At 34.3% G+C, this 25,972-nt stretch overlaps 2 protein-coding genes across 2 annotated transcripts; one reads left to right on the forward strand and one right to left on the reverse strand.

Annotated features, from left to right (window-relative positions):
• The first annotated feature begins 19,535 nt into the window (after positions 1 to 19,535).
• LOC116012340 (60S acidic ribosomal protein P1-like) lies at positions 19,536 to 20,326 on the forward strand. The gene is made up of 3 exons (XM_031251858.1): positions 19,536 to 19,682; positions 19,785 to 19,997; positions 20,109 to 20,326. The coding sequence occupies exons 1-3, from the start codon at positions 19,614 to 19,616 to the stop codon at positions 20,160 to 20,162; spliced, it is 336 nt and encodes a 111-aa protein (XP_031107718.1). The 5' UTR covers positions 19,536 to 19,613; the 3' UTR covers positions 20,163 to 20,326.
• Positions 20,327 to 21,740: 1,414 nt separating this feature from the next.
• Positions 21,741 to 25,263, reverse strand: LOC116011805. Its single transcript, XM_031251215.1, has 6 exons — positions 24,675 to 25,263; positions 24,168 to 24,333; positions 23,581 to 23,757; positions 23,389 to 23,472; positions 22,441 to 22,522; positions 21,741 to 22,294 (listed from the first exon to the last, which is right to left on the reverse strand). Exons 1-6 carry the CDS (start codon positions 24,890 to 24,892, stop codon positions 21,819 to 21,821), a joined length of 1,203 nt encoding a protein of 400 aa, XP_031107075.1. The 5' UTR covers positions 24,893 to 25,263; the 3' UTR covers positions 21,741 to 21,818.
• Positions 25,264 to 25,972: the final 709 nt, after the last annotated feature.

Genomic DNA, 25,972 nt, shown 5'->3' on the forward strand with positions numbered 1-25,972 from the left:
CGGACCAGATTCAATAACATCGAATATTATATAGCGCAATTGATGAAATTGGTTGGATCGATTATGTTTTATGATGTTGTCCTTGCTTGAATTATAACAAATAATTGTCCAATTACCCGTGCGGATAATTTTTTTTATTATATATTGAGATAATAAAAATAAAGATGAAATTATAAAAAAACTCTAATATTGAACATGTACATTTATTTGATTATAAGATTAGTGTAAAAGTATTACTCAATTAATTGAATAATATATGATTTGTTTGTCTACAATTATCTTACGAAGATCTATAAGTAATATGACTTATGTAATTATATTATTACTAAAATATATATGGGAAAATGAGAAATAATTTAATTATAATTATTATAAAAATAAATTCAACGATCAATGTTTAGCTTAATTACCATACTAATTATTAGCTAATTATTATTAGTCAATTACACTTATATATGTGTAATTATACTTTTATACTTTAAGTATATTCATTTTCACCATATTGCATTTAGTTTTATCTTCCTCATCCATATTTAAATGAATTAATTTTGATTATTATAAAATATAACAATCCATGTCAAATTAATTTTTTTTTAAGTTTAAATAACTTAAAGTTTTCAAAAGGAAAGTATAATTATTTTTTATTAAAGTTTTAAAATAATTTTTAGTCAATTAGTAATCATTTTCCTTTTCCGATAAATGATTTTACTTTTATTAATAGTGTTGATACGTGAATATAGCAACGATATTACCAATTAATAGATAATAGTTAATTTCCATTTTACATTTTCTTACCAAATAAGCTTTATTAATTATTTGACCAATAAAATATTTAAGTAATTGACTACAAATGCTTGGCGGGAAAAATGAAATAGGGCGATTTTACTTTTATATAGTATAGATGTGTTTTGATCCTTGTTGTAAATTATATGGTTTAAATGCTTTTTACAAACTTATTATGAATATTTAGAATTAAATGATCCTGATGATAATGACTATGTTAATATTAATTCTATACATAATGAAATAACAAGTTTATTTCATAGTTTGTGTGAAGAATATTTACAGGTTTATGGTCCTTCGCTGAATATTAGTACGTCTTCTTGAAGTACTCACAAAGCTCACAATCATCCATACGAAGTAGAGGCTTTAACCTGTTAGATAGAGCATGTAAAGTCGTCGGACCAGTGGGAGTGGTACAGTTCATCATCTCCAACATTATCCGAGGCGGAGATATATTTAAATACTGATTTTGTATTGTTAGATAATGATAATAATCTTGATGTTTTGCAGTGGTGGAAAGACCATGAATTTTTTTTCTATTTTATCTATTATTGCGAAACAAATTTTTGGAACTCTTGCTTCTACGATAGTAGTTGAACAGGAATTTAGTGCAGGTGGAAACATGTTGGACGAGACTCGCTCAAGAATGACGCCACAGTCAATTGAAATTCAAGTTTACACATCCGATTGGGATTGCAAAACTTAAAGCACAAGAAAATGATAAATCAGGCATCATCAACGATTTCTTTGGGGGGGGGGGGGGTTTGGGGGGAAAAGAATCCAATATAGGCTCGAAAGTGAGCCTTTGGAAGCCTTCTCTGAATCCCCCATTCCCCGATTCCCCCGGTTTAGAGCCAACGTCGTTCGATTATTAGTCCTCTTAGCGCTTCCCTTAGCAATCCCTTGCTGCTAGTGTAGCAATAGTCAACTGAGAGAAGTTCTTTTTAAAGTAGGGATGGATTATATATAAGCTAGCACTCTGTTCCTCACCTCTTAAAAAGCCATCATGCAAGCATTTTTCTTTCCCAAGCTAGTTTTAAAGCAAATCCGTTTCCGGCAGTCTATTTATTCTCTTAGGCGGGAAAGTAGGGATTTTATTTCAAGCTATCTAGTTTTAGAACAAGGACATCATCGCTACCTCCGCCTTAAATTGGGAAAAAATTAGTGAAAGGAGCCCGCTTACCCACTCCCTTTCCCACCCCTCCCTCGGGGTGGCCTCGCCCCCTTGACTTTATATGTCAAGAAGACTACAACGGATATTTCTCTAAGAGACGCATCTCCTCGAGTTGTGAAAGGGGCTGCAAGTTCAATTGCTGATGTTCGTTATGCTATTGAAGTGTCTCAAGCTGCTCAGTACTCCACTTCCTCGCTCGGGGACTCTTTCGTGCTTGCTTGGGGTTCTTGCTTTTTTGTTTAGCAGCCCCGGACCAGATTCAATAACATCGAATATTATATAGCGCAATTGATGAAATTGGTTGGATCGATTATGTTTTATGATGTTGTCCTTGCTTGAATTATAACAAATAATTGTCCAATTACCCGTGCGGATAATTTTTTTTATTATATATTGAGATAATAAAAATAAAGATGAAATTATAAAAAAACTCTAATATTGAACATGTACATTTATTTGATTATAAGATTAGTGTAAAAGTATTACTCAATTAATTGAATAATATATGATTTGTTTGTCTACAATTATCTTACGAAGATCTATAAGTAATATGACTTATGTAATTATATTATTACTAAAATATATATGGGAAAAATGAGAAATAATTTAATTATAATTATTATAAAAATAAATTCAACGATCAATGTTTAGCTTAATTACCATACTAATTATTAGCTAATTATTATTAGTCAATTACACTTATATATGTGTAATTATACTTTTATACTTTAAGTATATTCATTTTCACCATATTGCATTTAGTTTTATCTTCCTCATCCATATTTAAATGAATTAATTTTGATTATTATAAAAATATAACAATCCATGTCAAATTAATTTTTTTTTAAGTTTAAATAACTTAAAGTTTTCAAAAGGAAAGTATAATTATTTTTTATTAAAGTTTTAAAATAATTTTTAGTCAATTAGTAATATCATTTTCCTTTTCCGATAAATGATTTTACTTTTATTAATAGTGTTGATACGTGAATATAGCAACGATATTACCAATTAATAGATAATAGTTAATTTCCATTTTACATTTTCTTACCAAATAAGCTTTATTAATTATTTGACCAATAAAATATTTAAGTAATTGACTACAAATGCTTGGGCGGGAAAAATGAAATAGGGCGATTTTACTTTTATATATAGTATAGATGTGTTTTGATCCTTGTTGTAAATTATATGGTTTAAATGCTTTTTTACAAACTTATTATGAATATTTAGAATTAAATGATCCTGATGATAATGACTATGTTAATATTAATTCTATACATAATGAAATAACAAGTTTATTTCATAGTTTGTGTGAAGAATATTTACAGGTTTATGGTCCTTCGCTGAATATTAGTACGTCTTCTTGAAGTACTTCACAAAGCTCACAATCATCCATACGAAGTAGAGGCTTTAACCTGTTAGATAGAGCATGTAAAAGTCGTCGGACCAGTGGGAGTGGTACAAGTTCATCATCTCCAACATTATCCGAGGCGGAGATATATTTAAATACTGATTTTGTATTGTTAGATAATGATAATAATCTTGATGTTTTGCAGTGGTGGAAAGACCATGAATTTTTTTTTTCTATTTTATCTATTATTGCGAAACAAATTTTTGGAACTCTTGCTTCTACGATAGTAGTTGAACAGGAATTTAGTGCAGGTGGAAACATGTTGGACGAGACTCGCTCAAGAATGACGCCACAGTCAATTGAAATTCAAGTTTACACATCCGATTGGGATTGCAAAACTTAAAGCACAAGAAAATGATAAATCAGGCATCATCAACGATTTCTTTTCCGATGATGCAACCACTACTGCAACCGAAGGGGAACAAACAGACTCCTAAAAAAAGGTAAAAGAACTACGTAGGCTTTGATTCTTTTTGAATTTTCAATAATAAGATACGTAGGCAACTTAATCTTGGTAAAATTAAGTGCAAGCCCAAAATTATTTTTATTTTTTTAGTTTAACGTTAAAGTTTAGCAGAAAACAATTGATAAACACGGGGAAGTAACATCATGGATGATGAGTCATGGATGGTGACTTGGATCTCAACAACATCTTTCAAATGTATATTATATTATTATAACCAATGTATTCTAGATTTATAAGGATTGAGTAGTCAATAATATATGAGATTTAAATTTTGTAATATTCTCACTTATTTTGTTCCAATTGTTGTACTTGATGTTGTATACTTACTAGTTACTACTTAGCCACACAAATACACAACTTGCTATTCTTAAAAAAAAAATTTAAAACTCCCAGTTAGAACAGGAACTGAAACCTTATATTAAGGTCTCGGTTCCGGTTTCGCCAATTGAGGAACCGGAAATGGCGGTTCCGAACCGGAACCAAACTGGAACCGAAACCACGATCACCCTTAGATAGAGGTTAATTAACAAATGAAAGTTTATGTGATTGAGCTCATATTGGTGAAAGACTCTGAGAACATGAGACATGTATGAAGCATATTAAAAATATGACGACTTGGTATGATTTGCGTCAAAGGTTTAAAAAAGTCAAACCATTGACAATTAAAGTTGCTCAAGGATTAGTTGAGAAGGAGAAAGATCATTATTGGAAAAAAGTTTTGTTAAGGATTCTTTCTTTTGTCTAAGTTTCTTGGCACACGTAATTTAGCCTTTCGTGGTACTAATGAGTAATTGTATCAAAACGGCAATGGAAACTTTTTAGGCTTAGTTGAGATGGTGGGCGAATTTGACCCTATTATCCAAGAACATGTTAGGCGTATTAAAAATGAAGAAATTTACTTTAATTATCTTGGTCATAGCATTCAAACTGAACTAAAATATTTGCTTCCTTCCTCGATAAAATCTGAAATATTAAAAAAAAATAAAGCAAGCAAAATACTTTTCTGTAATACTTGATTGTAATCCTAATGTTAGCCCCAAGGAACAAATGTCATTAATAATAAGATATATATGTTGATGTCTCTACACATCAAGTTAACATTGATGAGTCTTTTTTAGGATTTTTTGAATGCAAATGATTCAACTGGCTAGGTCTTTTTTAGTATTTTGCAAAATGAATTGTGCATTCTTAATCTTAATATTTCTTATATACGTGGACAAGGTTATGATAATGAGTCAAATATGAAAGATAAACATCAAGGTGTGAAAAAAATACTTTTAGATGAAAATCCTAAAGCTTTTTATACTCCATGTGGTTGCCATAGTCTTAATTTAGTTCTATGTAGTATGACAAATGCTTGTAGTAAAGCCAAAGGTTTTTTTTTTTTGGGAGTTATACAACGCATATATGCAATTTTTGCAAAATCTACCAAGAGATGAGATATTTTGAAAGATAATATACATGGTTTAACCCTTAAGTCATTGTCTTCCACTCTATCGGAGAGTCATGTTGAGAGTGTTCAAGCCATAAGATTTCAAATGGTAGAAATACAAGAGGCTTAGCTTTACTCCAAGTGGTAGATGTCGATGCCTCGATGGTGATTCCTCAGTAATAAGTGAAGCTAAATCTTTAGCAACAAATGAGCTTGGTGATTTTGAATTTTTGGTGGCTATAGTAATATGTTTTCATATATTGTATCATGTTAATTTTATTAGCAAGTACTTACAATCCAAAGACATGCTTATTGATGTTGCTATCGAAAAATTTGAGGAGTTGATTTTTTTTATTTTTTATTTTAGAATACAGAGAAAGCGATTTTAATGATGCCTTGGATTCCGCTAAGGAAATTGCCATTAAAATGGATATAGACCCCATTTTTTCCTAAGAGACGTGAAATCCGTAGAAAAAGACAATTTGATGAAAATTCAAATGCATCATTAGAAGTTTAATTACCTGTAAAAGATTCATTTAGAGTTAACTATTTTCTTTTCATTATTGATCAAGCCATTCTTTCTCTTAAGATGAGGTTTGAGCAATATCAAGAGTATGAGAAAATATTTGGTTTCTTGTTTAATTCTGACAGGTTAAGTGTTTTGATGATATGAGCTTGAAGTCTTCATTTAGTCGTCTTGAAAATGCTCTTAAACATAATGGACATTCAGATATCAATGGAGATGAGTTGTATATGGAGTTAAAACTAAGAAGTGAGTTATATGGACACAGAACAAAATAGGACCCATTCAAATTTTGAAAGATTTGAAATTGTTTGATTGTTATCCTAATGCAGTTATTGCATACAAAATTTTATTAACTATTCATGTTACTATTGCATCTGCAGAAAAAAGTTTTTCCAAGTTGAAATTGTTGAAGTCTTACTTACGCTCTACAATGTCACAAGAACAACTTAATGGATTAGCGATGATATCTATTGAAAATGATCTTTCGGATAAAGTAGAGTATGAAGAGTTGATTGATGAATTTGTGTCAAAGAATGCTAGAATTTTATTTATAATAAACAAAGTTGTTTGAATTTTTATTCTTTACATTGGAAAATAATATATTTTACAATATTGGTTTTAAAGATTGCACTTATACTTTTGGTAGGGCCTTATTTATTAAAAGAACAAGGCCACAAAAATTCAAAAATCGACCATGATCATGAGCAAGTTGCATTGACCTTTACTCAAAGTTTTAACTGCTTGGATCAACCACTCAAATACTTACTCAGCTCTGCATTCAATTCCCATGATTCGTTTGCAGTTTTGAGAGAAATCAATAGGGATTGAACCGACACACCTTAATTGTTAAAATAGCGCACCTTAAGTTTGAATAAAAAATGCACCTTAAGTTCTTAAGTGTATAACTGACGCACATTAAGTATTAAAACGACACACCTTAAGTATTAACACGACGCACCTGAAACACAGAAAACACGCACTTTAAGTTTGAACAATACACAAAATGACCAAATTGCCACCACATTTTTTTTTTAATCTTTGTTCATCATAGAAGTTGATTTTGGCAAGATCAATGGATATAATCTTACCGCATGTTTCACCTGGACACAACCTCCGCATATGATAAATATATACGGAGTAATAATACTTAATTTAATAATGGTTGAGTCAATAGTACTCAAAAAATTTAATGGAAAATTATACTTTTTGTCCCTAAGTTATAGGGTAATTGTAGAATTCGTCGCTAAGTGTTGGTCGTACTTACTTTTCGTCTCTAAGTTATCATTAGCGTTACACTTTTCGTCTCTTTACTAATAAAACATTAGGGACGAAATTTGCAATTTTAGTATAACTCAGGAACGAAAAGTGCAACGTCAATGATAACTTAAGATCAAAAAGTGAGCATGAGTGCATGACCAACACTCATGAACGAATTTTACAATTACCCTATAACTTAGGAACGAAAAGTGTAATTTTCTCAAAATTTAATAATAAAAAATATAATACGCAGACTTTGTCTTTTTTCCTTCCATTTATATTATTCATACACTTTAAATTGGGAAAACAACAGGAAAGTCCAACACACAAAAACAATAAATAATAAAAACCAATAAAAGTCGCCGTCTCTTCATAATTAAGCCGTTCCCATGCTTTTCAGACGTGATGCTGATTGCTGCAGCAATGGAACCCTTCCAGCTGCCAATGAGGTCATTGATGGAAGTATGAAACAATCAATTAAATAATGAGATTATATATATATATATATATATATATATATATATATATATATAGAGTATTAATGAGATTATATATAATTGAATGAAAATGCAATTGCATTTTTGGTAAAATTGTTATTCGAATGATGTTAGATTCAAACTTAATTAAATTACTATCAGTAGTACCAAAAAAAATATATACTATCATATTAAGGGTATAAATATTGTTACATTTTTTATTAGGCGACTAGGTAAATTATTATTGTCATTATGTAGTGGTTTATAATCTAATATCATACACCGTGCTGTTGTTGAAGCCGTGGAAGCGCAACGCATCCTCCTGAAACACAATGGGCCTTTAACGGCGATGCAACACTGGGTCACTTGGCTTAGCTTCCACCAGAAATGGGTGTTGTTAAATTAAACTCTGATGGAGCAAGGAAGATGAGAACGAGGCTGGCAAGTGCGGGTGGCCTACTCCGGAATCATGAAGGGGACTGGATCGTGGGCTATACGACGAACATTGGGACCACAGACAGTTTCACAGCCGAGCTTTGGGGCCTCCGCGAAGGGCTGAAAATTGCAATAGGCCGTAGCATCCCACATGTGATTGCAGAGACAGATTCCGAAGCCATGAAGAATATCCTCACCAATAACATGGAACCGGCTACGGTGGAGAACACTTTGGTGGCAGATTGCATGCATCTTATGGGACTATTTCAGACCATCAAAGTCGTTCATATATATCTTTCGTGAGGGCAACCAGTGTGCCGATTATCTAGCTAATATGGGCCAACTCTCGCCTTGGAGAACAACTATCCTAGAGCTCCCCCCCAGATGGCTTAGCCGAGCTCCTGCAATGTGACGCTCTGAACATTGCTACTAGCAGGCGTAGTTAAATCTCTTGGGGCCCTCGGGCCCCTCCCCCACCAAAATAAAAATCTAAACTAAAGAACGAATTTTCTTTATGACTATATCATATTGTGATGGTATGTAGATATATTAAGCCAGGTCATCTTATTGCTCAAGTTGTTACTAAATAGTAAATACAATGATTTGCTTTATTCAAGTAAGACATCATTTCTATACTATTGTTCTATAGCAACTCACGAGTCATGACTACACCAATTCAAAGTATAAGTATGACTAAAGGTATATATCCGATTAGGATTTCTTTTATTTTTTGAACTCTAAAGTATTGTTGCGGTTTATATATAATACGGAGTAAAATTTTAATTTTATTATTGGAGTTTACTATCCTCTATGAAGCACGAAAATGGAAAACAAATAAAGGAAAATCGAGTAACGAGAAATATGGAAACACCAATTTCAAAAAAAAAATGTTTAAAATGAAGTGTGAAAAAAAAATGTATAAATATACTTTGTTACAACTATAGGACTATATATTTATAAATAAAATTATTTCCTTCATCCTATTTTATGTGTCTCGTTTGATTAGTGAGACTTGATTAAAGTTATTTTTAATTCAATTATTCATAATAGTAAGTTTAATATTAATATACAAAATTTATATATTTAGAAATTATACTAAAAATACTATTAAATATACAAAAAAAATAAATTAAAAAATAGGTAAAAAATATTAAACAAAATAAAGAAAGAATAAATGGTTAGTTTGACTAATAAATAATAAGTATAATAGGTAAAATGGAACAGATAGACACTAATGAATAAAAGTAATGCACAAAGTTACCAGTAAATAGTTAAAGAGCAAATGTCACTTTTAGTCCTCGACTATTGTGGCATTGCCACATTTAGTGTTATTCTTTTAATTTTGTTATATTATATCACTGACTTTGAACAACTTCCACTTTTAGTCCTCGTCTATCGTGACATTGCTACATTTAGTCCTATTCTTTTAATTTTGCCATATTACATCCATGACTTTGAGAGCCTTCCACATTTAATCATCGACTATTATGGCATTGCCACATTTAATCCTATTCTTTTAATTTCGTCATATTGCATCCATGACTTTCTGTTAAAAATTTCATTGTTTTACCGTTAAAATTAACAAATAACAAAGAAAAAAATTCTTACACATATCGTAACTCATATTTCAATCACATTTGAAATATCGTAAATATCAAAGGATGTAATATCGTAACTCGTAGAAATATGAGTTACGATAGGTATACGGATTTTTTTTTAACTTTGTTATATGTCAATTTAAGGATATCACTGTATTTCAATATTGTAACTCATATTTCTAACGGTAAAATAATGAAATTTTTAACGAAAGATTAATGGTGGCAACCAAATGAAAGTCATGGATGTAATATGACAAAATTAAAAGAATAGGACTAAATGTGGCAATGTCATAATAGTCAAGGACTAAAAGAGGAAGTTGCTCAAAGTCATGGATGTAATATGACAAAATTAAAATAATAGGTCTAAATGTGACAATGTTACAATAGTTGAGGACTAAAAGTGAAAATTATTCAAAGTCAAATATATAATATGAAAAAATTAAAAGAATAGGACTAAATGTAACAATGCCATAATAGTCGAGGACTAAAAGTGAAATTTGCTCATAGTTAAATATCACAAAGTCTATTTTAAAACAATAGCATGTCGATGCTGGAGTAGCATGATTTTGGCTTAAGTGCAACTGTGTAAGCTAGGTGTTACATTAGATTGGAGACAGCTGAATCATCTAGTCAATGTAATCTAAAAGTTTTTAGGGATAAGGGTCAAAATGACCCTCAAACTATATCTCATTGTGCAATTAGACCCTTCAACTACAAAAACCTCCAATTAGACCCTTCAACTTGTTATTTTAAGCAAATAAACCCTTGAACTTAATTATGACCTGTGATAGTAGGTTAAATAAAGCTCCGGCCACACAATCAACAAAAGGCGCCGGTAAGGTCGTCGGCGCCGGTCGCATATGGCCGGAAGAGGCTGGTTGCCTCCTCCGGCCGTGGAAATGGCGACCAATCGGTCGCCATCTCCAGGAGACGGCGACCAACTGGTTGCCGTCTCCTGGAGATCGCGACCGGTTTGGTCGCTTCTCCCGTAGACGGCGACCAGTTGGTTGCCATCTCCAGGAGACGGCGACCAACTGGTTGCCGTCTCCTGGAGATCGCGACCGGTTTGGTCGCTTCTCCCGTAGACGGCGACCAGTTGGTTGCCATCTCCAGGAGACGGCGACCAACTGGTTGCCGTCTCCTGGAGATCGCGACCGGTTTGGTCGCTTCTCCCGTAGACGGCGACCAGTTGGTTGCCATCTCCAGGAGACGGCGACCAACTGGTTGCCGTCTCCTGGAGATCGCGACCGGTTTGGTCGCTTCTCCCGTAGACGGCGACCAGTTGGTTGCCATCTCCAGGAGACGGCGACCAACTGGTTGCCGTCTCCTGGAGATCGCGACCGGTTTGGTCGCTTCTCCCGTAGACGGCGACCAGTTGGTTGCCATCTCCAGGAGACGGCGACCAACTGGTTGCCGTCTCCTGGAGATCGCGACCGGTTTGGTCGCTTCTCCCGTAGACGGCGACCAGTTGGTTGCCATCTCCAGGAGACGGCGACCAACTGGTTGCCGTCTCCTGGAGATCGCGACCGGTTTGGTCGCTTCTCCCGTAGACGGCGACCAGTTGGTTGCCATCTCCAGGAGACGGCGACCAACTGGTTGCCGTCTCCTGGAGATCGCGACCGGTTTGGTCGCTTCTCCCGTAGACGGCGACCAGTTGGTTGCCATCTCCAGGAGACGGCGACCAACTGGTTGCCGTCTCCTGGAGATCGCGACCGGTTTGGTCGCTTCTCCCGTAGACGGCGACCAGTTGGTTGCCATCTCCAGGAGACGGCGACCAACTGGTTGCCGTCTCCTGGAGATGGCGACCGATTGGTCGCCATTTCCACGGCCGGAGGAGGCAACCAGCCTCTTCCGGCCATATGCGACCGGCGCCGACGACCTTACCGGCGCCTTTTGTTGATTGTGTGGCCGGAGCTTTATTTAACCTACTATCACAGGTTATAATTAAGTTCAAGGGTTTATTTGCCTTAAAATAACAAGTTGAAGGGTCTAATTGGAGGTTTTTGTAGTTGAAGGGTCTAATTGCACATTGAGGTATAGTTTGAGGGTCTATTTGACCCTTATCCCAAGTTTTTATTATGTGTCAACGACTCAACGTACGTATTCAAATTAATTTAGAAAAAATTTTAAATTGATCTAGTTAAAAGATATATATTTTTCTAATAAATATTATATCAATATAGAAGATGTGTGCTTTATAATGTGTTTTATATTCAAACTATTTTATCAAATTAATTATGTTTCATATTTTGTTATGAATTTTTTTATCATGTTTTGAAGTATTTTTACTTCTCGCCCCTAGTCAAAATGAATTTTAGCTCCGCCCTTGTTTGTAAGTTTTGTTTTATAATTTTTTTGTTAATATATATTTAATTAATTATTTTTTAATTATTTAATTATTTATTATGATAACAATGTTATTATTGTTTGTAAGCTTATTTAAGAGTCTTCATAAGTGCACACATTCAATTTCAATTTGTTTAGTGCTCACGACATAGAATAAAAAAGGGACAGTGCACAAAAATATGTGCCCAATATTAGTACTTTATATTAAAATTTTAGATTTATTTAGATTTTAGATATTTAAATTATTGTAAATACTAATAATAATAATGTAAAACATTTTTATAAATTTGATATTTATATTTTAGGAAATAGCTAACATATAACTCCAATATATAATGTGTATATAATATTATTATTGAAGAAGATAAGAAAATATATGGTGGATGCATGTGCATGGTAACAATAGTTGAAAAGATAACGGATGTTATAATGGTAGGGGCATGTTTGTCCAAAATATTGTATAGTACAATTTTTATAGCATAACGTATAAAAAAACGTAACATAGAAATAGACGTAAATGATGGGAATAACCTTCATTTACACTTATTATGTTTTTTTTTTTTTGTTTAGGTTTGTTCTCATATATCTTATGCTCTTTGACTGTCCAATGTATGGGTTCCAATTCCAAACGTAGTAATATGCACACATAGAGACGAAGATATGCACACGTTAAACTGCCATAGTGCACACAAACTTATATATTAATACACATCAACTAAGAATATATAGAACCTGGTAATCACAAACTTATATTGCAAGCAAATTTAATAGTAATGCACACAAACTTATTTATAATGTGGTATTACATTGCACGTTCGAAGCATATTAAAGTGCACACGATTACACGATAGAGCATAAAAGTGCACACACCGCAATATCGTCGACGCGATGACATACGAAACAAATCAAAGTCAACTGTGAAATACGTATTGAAAAAAAAAAACTAAAATAAATAAATAGCTAATGCACACAAAATAAATGAATGTAGAGAATCCTATTCTACCATAAATACATTCCTAAAATCATGTATTCATCCTAATTAAATAAATTCCATTATTTTAATTGCTATTTCACATTTCGTGTTTATCCTTATTAGTTACTTTCCTATTAATTAATATTAATATTAGCGAAATCATCTCATCCATCCAAATCTATAATTCCAATGACTACGATTTGTCCTTCCATTCTCATGTAAAAGGTGTTATCATGTAAATGAAAGCATATACATACATATATATATATATATATATATATATATATATATATATTCGCGTGCGGCTGGGTGGTTCCTGTGTGGTTGTGCGATTAGATGATAGCCATTGATTTTGCCTAAATCAACGTCTAGAATCAACAATGATTGAAAAAAAAAAACGCGCTGACAATTTAGTCTTTTTGCATCTAGGTCAAATTTAAGGTGCGTGGATTTTGTGCTTAAGGTGCGTGATTTTGAGTTTAAGGCGTGTTAGTTGTTGAAACTTATGTGCGTCGGTCTAAAGTTTTAGGTGTGTGGTTTTTCTTCTTAAGGTGCGTGCTTTGTGTGCTTAAGGTGCGCCAGTTGTTAAAACTTAACGTGCGTCGGTCTAAGGCTTTAGGTGCGTGGCTTTCCTTCTTAAGGTGCGTTATTTTTCTTCTTAAGGTGCGTCGGTCTAAAACTTTAGGTGCATGGTTTTCATTCCTAAAGTGTTTTGTTTTCCTTTTTAAGGTGCGCTGTTTTCCTTCCTAATGTATGTGCGCCATTTTCCTACAGTTCTCTTCTTTAATTAATCAGTTTTGTTCTAGCCAAAGACATAGTACATGAAGAAAAAACTTTTCAGGAACTTGTGTCAAACCTTGCAACAGGATGCACGTTTGTTTTAAAAATAAATTTTCATTAATTTGAGCCTTTGATTTATATTTGATCAACGGCTCAAATCTAACCCCATATATATATATATAGGATGAACTTTAAAATCTTATATAGTGTTAAAAATAATAATATTATGGTTATGACAAAATATATTAATTATATTAGTGTTAAAGTTTAAGTTACATAAACTATAGTTTAGAATTATAAATTAAAATATATATTGGGTAAACATTAACTAAGGATGATAGATTATACATACACACATTGTTTTGTTTTTATTTTATTTTATTTTATTTTTTATTTTTATGAGTATTACTGATTTTATTACATTGTAGTATCTTTCATCTATATTTTCTCAACTTGTTGAAGTATGACTTCTCATTTGAGAGAGTTACTACTTGCCACTTGATCACAAAGTCATTGGCCATACACATTCTTTAAATGAGTTAAAGTAGCGGGAAGAATAGTAGTAGTTTAATTTGAGATTAAAGGTTCAAACTTGACTAATGCAAAAATTAAGTTCAAATTTTGAAAATAAAACTAAAGTGGGTTGGGGGTTTCTTGCTTAGAGCATCCCCAATAGGCATATATTTTGAGGAGTTTTTGCAGGTGTGACTAAAAAAGAGAATATGTGAGAAAAAAAAAAGAGAGAAGTTCTTAGCATTAACGCGTTCGACTGAGCACTTTTGGTGCGCCTCACGCGCACCAGGAAGCTTTTTTGTTTTTCTAGTGGGCCTCACTATTCCTGCAAAAATCAAGGATCTTCTGCAAGAACATTGAACACACTCTCCCCTATTTATCTTTCCTCCTCCTATGCTTTAAAACCTGCAAAAACATTCGAAAATCAACTTGTGGATGCCCTTAGAGCAACTTCATTAGTCAGATTTTTCTTCAAGTTTTTTTTGTGGGGGAACGTAGCATCTACCTCATTATCCACTATCTCACTAGATCTTAAAAACCTTTATCCCCACTAGTTTTAAAGTTTTTCTCAGTTTTTTGTGGACCCAACATTTTATTCCACTATATTTTATTTATTAATCATCATTATAAAAATTATAATTACAATTATTATTTTTATTATATTTAAATTAAGCATGTCAAAACTAAAATAAATTTATAATTATAAAATTTCAATTCAAATAATGTGGGATCAAAATTATATACTACATTTATATTGCATAAATTTTTAAAACTTTAACAACAAAATAAAATTTAAAAATGTTTCAACAATTTCTTTTTAAATAAAGAAAAAATAAAAACAAACAAATACAAAACCATTTCAGAGTGGCGGCCAGTTGGCAATCACTCTAAAGCGCCCGCTGGGGCAAAATCACTACTACACAGATGGCTTTTAACGTCGGCTAAATGAACCCTTTAACGTCGGCTAAAATCCGACGTTGATCTGGCCGACGTTGTAAGTGTACACATACAACGTCAGCTAAATCTTAGCCGACGTTGTAAGGTACACATACAACGTCGGCTATTTACAAATAACCGACGTTGTATGTAACTTTAAAACAAATAAAATACCCTACAACGTCGGCTATTTACAAATAGCCGACGTTGTAGGTAACTTTAAAACAAATAAAATACCCTACAACGTCGGCTATTTACAAATAGCCGACGTTGTAGGTAACTTGAAAACAAATAAAATACCCTACAACGTCGGCTATTTGTAAATAGCCGACGTTGTAGGTAATTTGAAAACAACGAAAATACCCTACAACGTCGGTTATTTGTAAATAGCCGACGTTGTAGGTAATTTGAAAACAACGAAAATACCCTACAACGTCGGTTATTTGTAAATAGCCGACGTTGTAGGTAATTTGAAAACAACGAAAATACCCTACAACGTCGGTTATTTGTAAATAGCCGACGTTGTAGGTAATTTGAAAACAACGAAAATACCCTACAACGTCGGTTATTTGTAAATAGCCGACGTTGTAGGTAATTTGAAAACAACGAAAATACCCTACAACGTCGGTTATTTGTAAATAGCCGACGTTGTAGGTAATTTGAAAACAACGAAAATACCCTACAACGTCGGTTATTTGTAAATAGCCGACGTTGTAGGTAATTTGAAAACAACGAAAATACCCTACAACGTCGGTTATTTGTAAATAGCCGACGTTGTAGGTAATTTGAAAACAACGAAAATACCCTACAACGTCGGTTATTTGTAAATAGCCGACGTTGTAGGTAATTTGAAAACAACGAAAATACCCTACAACGTCGGTTATTTGTAAATAGCCGACGTTGTAGGTAATTTGAAAACAACGAAAATACCCTACAACGTCGGTTATTTGTAAATAGCCGACGTTGTAGGTAATTTGAAAACAACGAAAATACCCTACAACGTCGGTTATTTGTAAATAGCCGACGTTGTAGGTAACTTGAAAACAAATAAAATTCCCTACAACGTCGGCTATTTACAAATAGCCGACGTTGTAGGTAACTTGAAAACAAATAAAATACCCTACAACGTCGGCTATTTACAAATAGCCGACGTCGTAGGTAATTTGAAAACAACGAAAATAACCTACAACGTCGACTCTTTACAAATAGCCGACGTTGTAGGTAATTTGAAAACTACTAAAATACCCTACAACGTCGACTCTTTACAAATAGCCGACGTTGTAGGTAATTTGAAAACTACTACAATACCCTACAACGTCGGCTAATAAGACTAGCCGACGTTGTAGGGTAATATTTTTTTTTAAATATTCATTTTATTTTTCTATTTACACCCAAACCTGCTCAAATATATATAGCTATCACAAATTCACAATCACATTCAAAACCTGTACAATTTATACTTATAATATCAAAATTAATAAAAGCAATAAATCTCACAATTGATAATAATTAATAAGACAAGTTCATCAAAAATTATCTGTATTAATACAAGCTATAATCTTCTCCCAAAACATTGTACCAAAAGCATAAAAGCAATACATACATCTCACATTACTATTTCACATACTAATGCAATGTATTAATGCTTCGCGGCTATGAAGGACGGCCAGTTCAGGTGAATGAAGAGCAAGGCTCAAGTCTTTTGGTTGATTGCCAATGTCAACATTATCTTCACTGGTACATTGATCTCCGCTTAGAGATGCTCTCCAAATCTGTTTCGGACATAGAAGTAAAATAATGTATTAAACTGAGATAGAAGTCAAATAATGTATTAAACTAAGGAACATAAATTTTTGAGTTTCAAAAGATGCAAACTCTCCTTATACAAGCTCATTATAGCCAAAGCTTTGAGTATCTAAATCTATTTTATAACTAACAGTATTTCCACTATTTGATAACACAAGCTGACTACCACAAATTATGGAACAATTTGCAACTCCTTTTCCTCACTCTTAAGAAACAATTACTGGAAACTCAACCTAATATAAAAATTTGATTACAGGATTTAGCTTAACAATACAGAAAGAATAGCATAAAATTGAATAACAGAAGATTTTAACATTCACAAAGACTATTTCATACACAGGCAAATAAATTTAGATGTAAAATACAATCTAAAGAACTCTACTCACCTTAGTCGTTAAAAATTGCAACAGGTAGTAACAGCGCATTCAGGAAAAATAAATATCGTGACTAAACACTTAATACAGTTTCACCAAGTAGTAGGGAAGTATATTAGTACAGTTTCAACAAACTATTATTGTCTTAAGGGTGAGTAGTCAAAGTTCTTACCAAAGAGAAAAAAACTTCAGCATCAAAACGACGAAAATTTGGGAAATACAATTGAAAAAAAAAAAAAAAACAATAGATTGGATGAGGAGAGACAGAACTACCTGTTTACTATCAGGATTCCAGCTCACAGCATATATACTGCCCTGATGGCCATTCTCGGAAGACAGCTCTCCAATTTTATCCCCTGTTTTGGCATCATATAGTACACCCTTCTTGTCAGAGCTGACACTAAGCAATCGAGACAAGAGGTTTCAAAATCCCAGCGGTGCGGCTATGAAGGACGGCCGAGCTCCTACGACTGCTTCGCGGCTGCGGGGATGGGTTTCGTGACTCCGGCGGCTTGCAGCGGTGGCGGCGCTTTGCGGGGATGGGTGGGCGACGGCGGTCGGCGACGGGTAGTTCAATGTTGGGAGGCGACGACTGTTGGGGGGCGACGGCTGTAGGGTGTAATAATTTGTTCGAATTTTGGTTTTGGTTTAGGGATTGAACGTTCGAATATTAATTTGGGGGCGACGGATTGGATTTATTAAACCCTACAACGTCGGTTATTTTAAATAACCGACGTTGTAGGTCAATCATATAAAACACGGCGCAATACGACGTCGGCTAAAGTCCTAGCCGACGTCGTATTGCGCGGTGGCGGAGTCCGTTTGGTGATACGACGACGGCTAATGCCGTAGCCGTCGTCGTATCACCTGTCGCTGGTGTGAAATTGTACCGACGTCGTATCGCGTAGTAGTATTAGGTTGAAACTTTTAATGTCGGGGACGTTAAAGGTTTTTTTTTTTTTTAATTATTTAAATAACATATAACGTCGGCTAATTACTTAGTCGACGTTGTATGTGATTTCTATAGTAGTGCATGAACTATAAGTGCGCTTTTCCCTTTTTTTTTTTTTTTTTTTTTTTTTCCTTGTTATGACAAAATTCTTCATTTGTAGGAGCAAAATTTGTCCAAAATCTTCTTCTCTCATTAGCTAAAAGCTACTTCCATAGCTTTTAATCTTTGCAAAAATCTATTTAAAATCCATAAATGTGGATGCTCTTAGCCTATCAACCTACTCTTAGGTGGTACAGGTTCAACAAAAGTGTCCCACTTAAAAACTGTTCAATCTAACTTGACAACTCTATATATATAAAAGCAATTTCAAGGGTGGAGCTTTTGTGTGTGTGTGTGTGTAAGTTTTTGCAGGCAAACAAAGGATGGAGAATAAGAAAAAAAAATGTCATAAGAAAAAAAAAGGAGAAAACATATGGTTTATGTGCCCAGTTGGTGCATGGAGTGCATGTGCCCAACTAGGCGCATCTGGTGCGTATAAAGCACACTAGAAAATACAGAGTAATATTTTTGTTTTCCTAATGAATCTCACAAAAAAAAAACTTTAAAGTGGTAGGAATACCTCACATTTTTCTCTTCTCTCCCCTCTTTCCTCCACTTCTATCTCGACCCCACAAAAACTCTAAAAAATCACTTGTGGTCATGCGCTAAAGTCAAAGGTCACTTTCTACATGTTCATAAAGTGATAATTGTTGATTTATAAAGTAACTATTACATGTTTATAAAGTTATTATTATAGATTCATCATACAATTATCGAAAAAATATATTAATATGTGTGTCATTAAAATATCTTAACGGGAAGTTTGTAACGATATACTTTTTTATACATTCGTTTTATTATACCAAAAAAAAAAAAAAGGAATAATATATTGCAGTGATCGATATATGATCGATTGAACAATATATCGATTGATCGATTGATCGTTCTGAAGTCTGATCGATTATACATTCGTTTTTTGAACAATATATTCTAAAAAAGGAACAATGATCGATTGATCGTTCTGAAGTCTGAACTTGCAGTGTTGTTTTATGATCTATACTTCTATAGTGCCACGTATTATCTTTATTAATTTGGATAGTCCAGACCGGATTCACAATGTAAATTGCCCAATTTCACAATTTGTGCCATTATTTGGGTTTGCAACTGTAGGCCTTGCAACTATATATGTATGAAGCCCATAAACGGCCTATGGCCCATTAAATTATACTCTATAAATATATACTTTCTGAAAACCCTAACATATTTGCGGCATTCTCAAACCCTAGCAGCTGTGCAATACCTCTAGATCGCACCCATTGCATTACCAGTTTGATCGAAAATGTCAGTTGGAGAACTCGCTTGCACCTATGCCGCTCTCATTCTCTACGATGATGGAATTCCAGCCACGGTAATCAAAATCTCGAACACTCAACAAACTTGTTAAGCAATCTACAATTTTATTTATTTATTTTTAATCTTAGAAAATATTTGCAACCTTTGGATTTTGCAGGCTGAGAAGATTGCTACACTGGTGAAGGCGGCTAATGTTTCCGTGGAGTCATACTGGCCCAGCCTCTTCGCGAAGCTCTGTGAGAAGAGGAATATCGAGGATCTCATCATGAACGTGGGCGCTGGTGGCGGCGGCGGCGCTGTTGCTGTTGCTGCTCCTGCTGCCGGCGGTGCTGCCCCTGCTGCTGCTGCTCCGGCTGCTGAGGAGAAGAAGGTATAAATTTATTGGGCTGAATACATTCCAAGTCAATTATTTTAATTAACCGTGTGAATAGATATTTTTTTTGCTGCGATTCTAATTTATTTTGGTGATTTCTTTTTACAGGAAGAACCAAAGGAAGAGAGTGACGACGACATGGGATTCAGCTTGTTTGATTAGAATGGAAGGTTTACTAGTTTTGATAGATTTTTGTTTCTTGTTCACGTTCAAGTTTTGAAGTGAATTATTACTTTGTATTACAAGATTCTTCATTGTGGACCTGTATGCCTAATCTCGAGATGTTAGTTTTTGGTACTTAATGTTTGTTTCCATGGCTTACTATTCTCATCTCTTTCAATTTTGATTCATACCTGTTTATTATTTATTGCCCCAAATTGTTAGCAAGTCATGGCATTGTTCCCTTGTGCATCTATACATATGTGTGTTATTATGTGTTTTAATTTGTATTTTTTACTGTATGCTGCCTTCCATGTACAACCTTTTCTTGTTACATCTTTTTACTCTGCTGTGTCACTCTCTTATATGATAAAGGTTGTACAGAATTGAACATTTTTTGTGCTTTTTATTGCAAGATTGGATGGTAGTCAAGACTCAATGAATAAACTTGTCTCTTGATGATTTTTTGATTTCGAATCTAATTTGTTTATTGATAATCCCTAGACCAGTTATACCAATCAGCTTTGATTCTGTTTCTGTGCATTTTAGAACGAGTGCTAATGTTCTATCATGTCATAAAATATGGTGTTTCTTCAAAACATAAATTCAAAAGCAAATTTCAGAATAATTTGCTCTAAGATTGGAAATTTTGGTTGTTATATCCAATTGTTCTACAAATGTATTTAGCATTCATTGTATGTGTACGGGGATCCTATTGCTATCAGAATGAACATCACCCTTGTAAAGGACTGTGTTCTAATCTTGCATAACTGTTGTCAGGTCTGAATTTTGTTGTCTATAATTCTCTGAATATCTACATTTTCAGAAAGTTTCACAACTTTAGCCTACTGCCAAATGGTTGAATTTTACAATATTGCCATACTGTATAGTATGCAGGCTTTGATAATTTGGCTCTCCAATAATGGTGGTTCTTTTAGTCTTATTTTTATTTTGGTAAAGGGTCAAATAGGTTTATGAACATTACTCAGTTAATTATAGGTCATAAAACTTTAAAAGTTGCAATTGAACACATAAACATGTTACTTTGAAGCATTGAAGTTGAGAAACTGGTTGTAATCTATAATTATATGTTATTTAGGGTTTCTGTGGTCTTTCCACCATTTTTTTGGGGGCGATTGGATTGGTTGTGGTAGGAAATGGTGGATTGGATTGGTTGTGGTAGGAAATGGTGGATGGGTTGCTGGAACTCTAGGTAACCTGTAATTACAGGTTACCAATTGATTTTTGGCCTTCAATATTACAAAATTACATGTTTATAGATTAAATTGTAACTTTTGAAAGTTTAACACAAAATTACATGTTTATAGATTAAATTGTTATGAAAGTTTAACAGCCTAATCGACGTGGTAAAATTCGTGCCTATTTAACCTTTTGCCTTTTATGTTTGTTGGCTTTGATAAAAATGAATGCAATGGTTTGCACCCCATGCTCCACTCTTAATGTAAAAACATTAATAACTGTTGAAGAATGGCTAAAAAAACTTAAGTGTGTTTTTATTTTCGTAATGCATGATATGTATTATTGTTCTTTTTTTTTTTTTTTTTTGGTTTTAAGCTATGNTTTTTTTTGGTTTTAAGCTATGCAACTAAGCGAAACTAGTTATAGTAGTGTATAGTGCGAGTAGTAGACAGTCATAAGTCATAAGCGCGGTCCTCCTCTTCCTATACTTGCAAACCGTTTGGCAACTTCAACTAAAAGCGACTTAGGTAGGAGCCCTGGATCAAGACTGCAAGCAACAGCTACAGCCCCCGCAATAACTAGGAGCTTTGGGATGTTGAAGGCCCCCCTGGCCCTGTCCCCGGGTTTATTGTCAACTGTACCTATCAACTGAGACTCGGTTGAATCAGATTGAATACCCTCCGGTGATGAGTTGAGGTAGGCCGGATCAAGTTTTGTGTTGATTTGAGCCATGAATGCACACCGAGAAATTGCACCACCGGTTGCTCTATACTTCTGGTATGCTCGAAACCCACGTTCAATGTTCTTCACAGTTCCCCACATGCCGTGTCTAACCCCAAACTTTGCAACTTCCCACGGGATACCCATGTCCTCGTGATGAAATAGTATCACCTCACAAGCACTGCTCATTTCACCATCTGATCTCTGCGGTTCCACTGTTTCATTCATCACAAACCCATTTCGAAGTTTAGGGAGGAAATGAGACAACAAATTTAAAACATATCACATCTGTTTAATGAAGTGTTTTTGGTTAGTTGTTGGGGTGGGGAGTTACTACTAGACAAAAGAAGGTCCTCCGCACCTGCTCGAATGTACCAACTTGAATAGTATAGATCAACACGCCTCGGTCTGTCCCGTCTTGGAATAGAAGGCCATGGCACTCCCTGGTTATTGAGGAGGACACTAGACATTTATTACGGAATTCATGCACAACAATCTTAAAAGAACAAGAAAAAAAGATAGTACCCGTTGTATACATATTCAAAATATACAATGCACCATCTTCACAAAATACAACAAAAATGACTGAGGATAAGCAACTAGCACCATGGACATTTATCAGTTAGTATAAAATATTCACCAACTACAATGTGAGTATTTAGAAGCTATAATATTGTCACACAAAAATGTTTATAAATCATGATGTCACCTTGTTTACTAATATAACATAAATATTTGCTAAAGGAAACTGGAAAGGACAACTAGCTGCATTAACTGCAAATCAATTATTCTCCAAGTATAATGTGAATATTCAGGAAGAATAACATCTGTAATGCTAAAATGCCCATTAACCATGATGTGCATTCTCACTGGTAATTTCTTCTTCTCCAAAGTGCGCACAAGGGATCTGCCCACTTTGGGGATTGCCGCTACCGAGTTTCGAACATTGGTCTGTTCTACCAAATACTGCCTACTGAAACTGTGAGCTAAGCCCGTGTGGTCTCACTGGTGGCAGTAATTTCTTAATAATACATTAGTTGTTTTACTTTTAGGTATGCATTGTATGACATGCAATGACACATGGTGTAACTTTAAGAAGGGCATGAAGCACTAAAACGTTGCTGCAAGCAAACCTTTCCATTTTTTTGTTTTTTGGATAAAGTTGGATAACAGATTGTTGTTTCAAGTTTTCTAATCTTCTTCAGTTTTATTAATGCCATTTGCCAATGTTGGTTCCATCAAATAGATAGAAAAACAGTAAAAAGAAGAAAATAAAAAAGCAAAAGAAGAGAGTGAAAAGATCTTGTACCTTGGTAACACAATAATATGATCTTCCTGATTCCCATATTCGACGACCAATTATGTATTCTCTATCACTGCAGAAAAATGGAAACTGCATGCAGGAGTATTTGACAGAGATGCATTCAGTTGAGTTCTGGCAATTTTCAAGTTCTGAAAGAAAATAATTGCATAGATTGAGACTCATTGGGTATCTTCTCACCTTTCTTACCCAATGGACAACCATCGTTCCGGTGATGGGACATTCTTCTATAGTCGATGCATGTAGAATCATATCATCCCATTTAAATCGAAATTCATCGTCCCAAAAGAAGTCCCTTAATAATTCTGGAGTTGCATCTTCATACACAGTTCTGCTGCAGTATTGAGGAGGACCACTCTAAAAATAGTAAAAAAACAATCAACATTGTGCAAGCAGAACTCCAGAGAACCTATCTAAAATCCCAAGAGCTCATACAGAAAAGAAGTGCTGGGCGGAGGCCGTTAAGGGTCAAGTCCAACACCATCCATGTGACATGGATAGGGAGATTGTTGGGTGGAGACCCGTAAAGGCCAAGTCCAGTACCCTAGCTCTCAAAAATGTGTGGCGGTATAAGAAGTTGCAGATTCGCTACTAACTATAATTTTAACTTTTGGTGTAATGGTAAGCGTTTGATCTAACCGGTGGTATCAGAGTAGCTATTAGTTATAACTTTTGGCGTAATGGTAACAAGTGGTATCAAAGTTGCTACTAACTATAATTTTGTAGTGGTAAGCACGTGATCCTAACAAGAAGGATTTAAACAATACCTCTGGATCTCTCTGCCATGCTTGATAGCTCATACTAGGAGTGGAACGATCCATCATATGCTTCCAAGGGGGACCACCATCCTTTCTACCAACTAGATGGTATAAATGTTCCAAATCAACATCCGTAACAATCCCAATCTCCTTCTTCTTATCTTTCAGCGATGAGCTATAGAAAAAAATACATATGGACCACTACACTCAGTTAAGTAATAAGTGCTTCATTACATGATACTATTGATTTACATATAATGCATTGTTGGGCAGAGGCCGGTCAAGGCCAAGTCTAGAACCCTACTTCTTGAAATTCACACCCTTAAAAATGTGATGGGCGATATAAGAAAATAAAGTTATGCATTATGCATTTGCTATAAATTCTTACCTTAACAAGTGGTACCAGAGAGGTCATAGTTTACTACTTTATAATATTGGAAATTGTTGGGACTGGCAAAATACTTGCTTGATTAAAAAGTAGAAAACCAAATACAAAAATTGGAATCCAAAAGTTACCTGCTTTCAGGGGTATCATCCGGTGGCAATACAATTTGATCCTTCTCCGAGACAGAATAGTCCACAACAGAGCTTAAGCTATGGGGTTTAAAGAGAGCAGAAAAATCAAAATTAGAATTCCAGAAGCACAAGCTCCTCGCCCATTTGGGTTTCCAATTCCATCCCACAAAAACACCCAAAAGAAACGCAATACAAACAGGCACTACAAACGCAAACATGCTTCAGAAACTATCGCCCCCGGCTCCGCTGCTATGATCAGTGGAAGATAAAATGAAGGGGGAAGAGCAAAGAGACAGAGATTATAATTAACCCAAGACTTCGTGATGAGGATGAAAGGGACAGGAACGGCGGAGTTGGGTTTCTGGACTAGTTGTGGGACTGGGTTCGATTTCACTTTAATTCTGTACAGAAAAGTGAGGTTAAATTTATTAGGGAACAGATATCACCGCCGCCCGCTAGAGCAGATCCGAGTAAAGATTTATGGAATTGAAGAAGAAGAAGGTTACTTAGGCGAGAAATGTGAAATGAATAGGAAAATGGTGCGATGGTGTTTGTTTGTCACTTTGTTGTATGAGTAAAGATTTTGGTGTACGGAGAGCCACAACCAAGCTTCTACATTCTTGTTTCCAACGGCTCTGCTACCGTCCATAATTTTATCCTTTTTTTTTTTTGTGGGTATTTTTAAATAAATTTTGTGCTAACCTAGAAACTTCAGACAGTTGTACCAATTTGAGGTTGCATGAAAATATAATATTTATGCTGGAAAATTAATACTAATTAAGAATAAAGTATTATTTATTTATAAGTTATTTATGTGCAGGTGTGATTATGCAGTGAGATGAGAGTTATTGATCTTGTCAAAATTAACGTTCAGATTAACAATGATTAAAAATATACGGTGACAATTCGGTAATTTTACGTATTGGTCAAATTTATGCGTGATTTTTCTTCTTTAGGTGCGTAGTTTATGTCCTTAAGGTACGTCAGTTCTTTAGTGAAAAGTTAGGGTGTGTTATTGTAGAAACTTAACGTGCATCAATCTAAAGCTTTAAGTGCGTTGTTTTACTTCTTAAGGTGCGTGGTTTGTGTGCTTAAGGTGCGTCAGTTTAAAACTTTAGGTGCGTGTTTTGTGTTCTTAAGGTGCTTTGTTTGTGCGCTTAAGGTGCGCGGTTTGTGTATTTAAGGTGCGCCAATTTCATGCTTAAGGTTAAGTTGTTTAGTTCCTTCTAGACGCACGTTTTTTTTTTTTTTTTTTTTTTTTTTTTTTTTTTTTTTTTTTTTTTTTTTTTTTTTTTTTT

The sequence above is a fragment of the Ipomoea triloba genome, chromosome 3 (genome assembly GCF_003576645.1).
Source record: "Ipomoea triloba cultivar NCNSP0323 chromosome 3, ASM357664v1".
Lineage (NCBI taxonomy): Eukaryota > Viridiplantae > Streptophyta > Magnoliopsida > Solanales > Convolvulaceae > Ipomoea > Ipomoea triloba.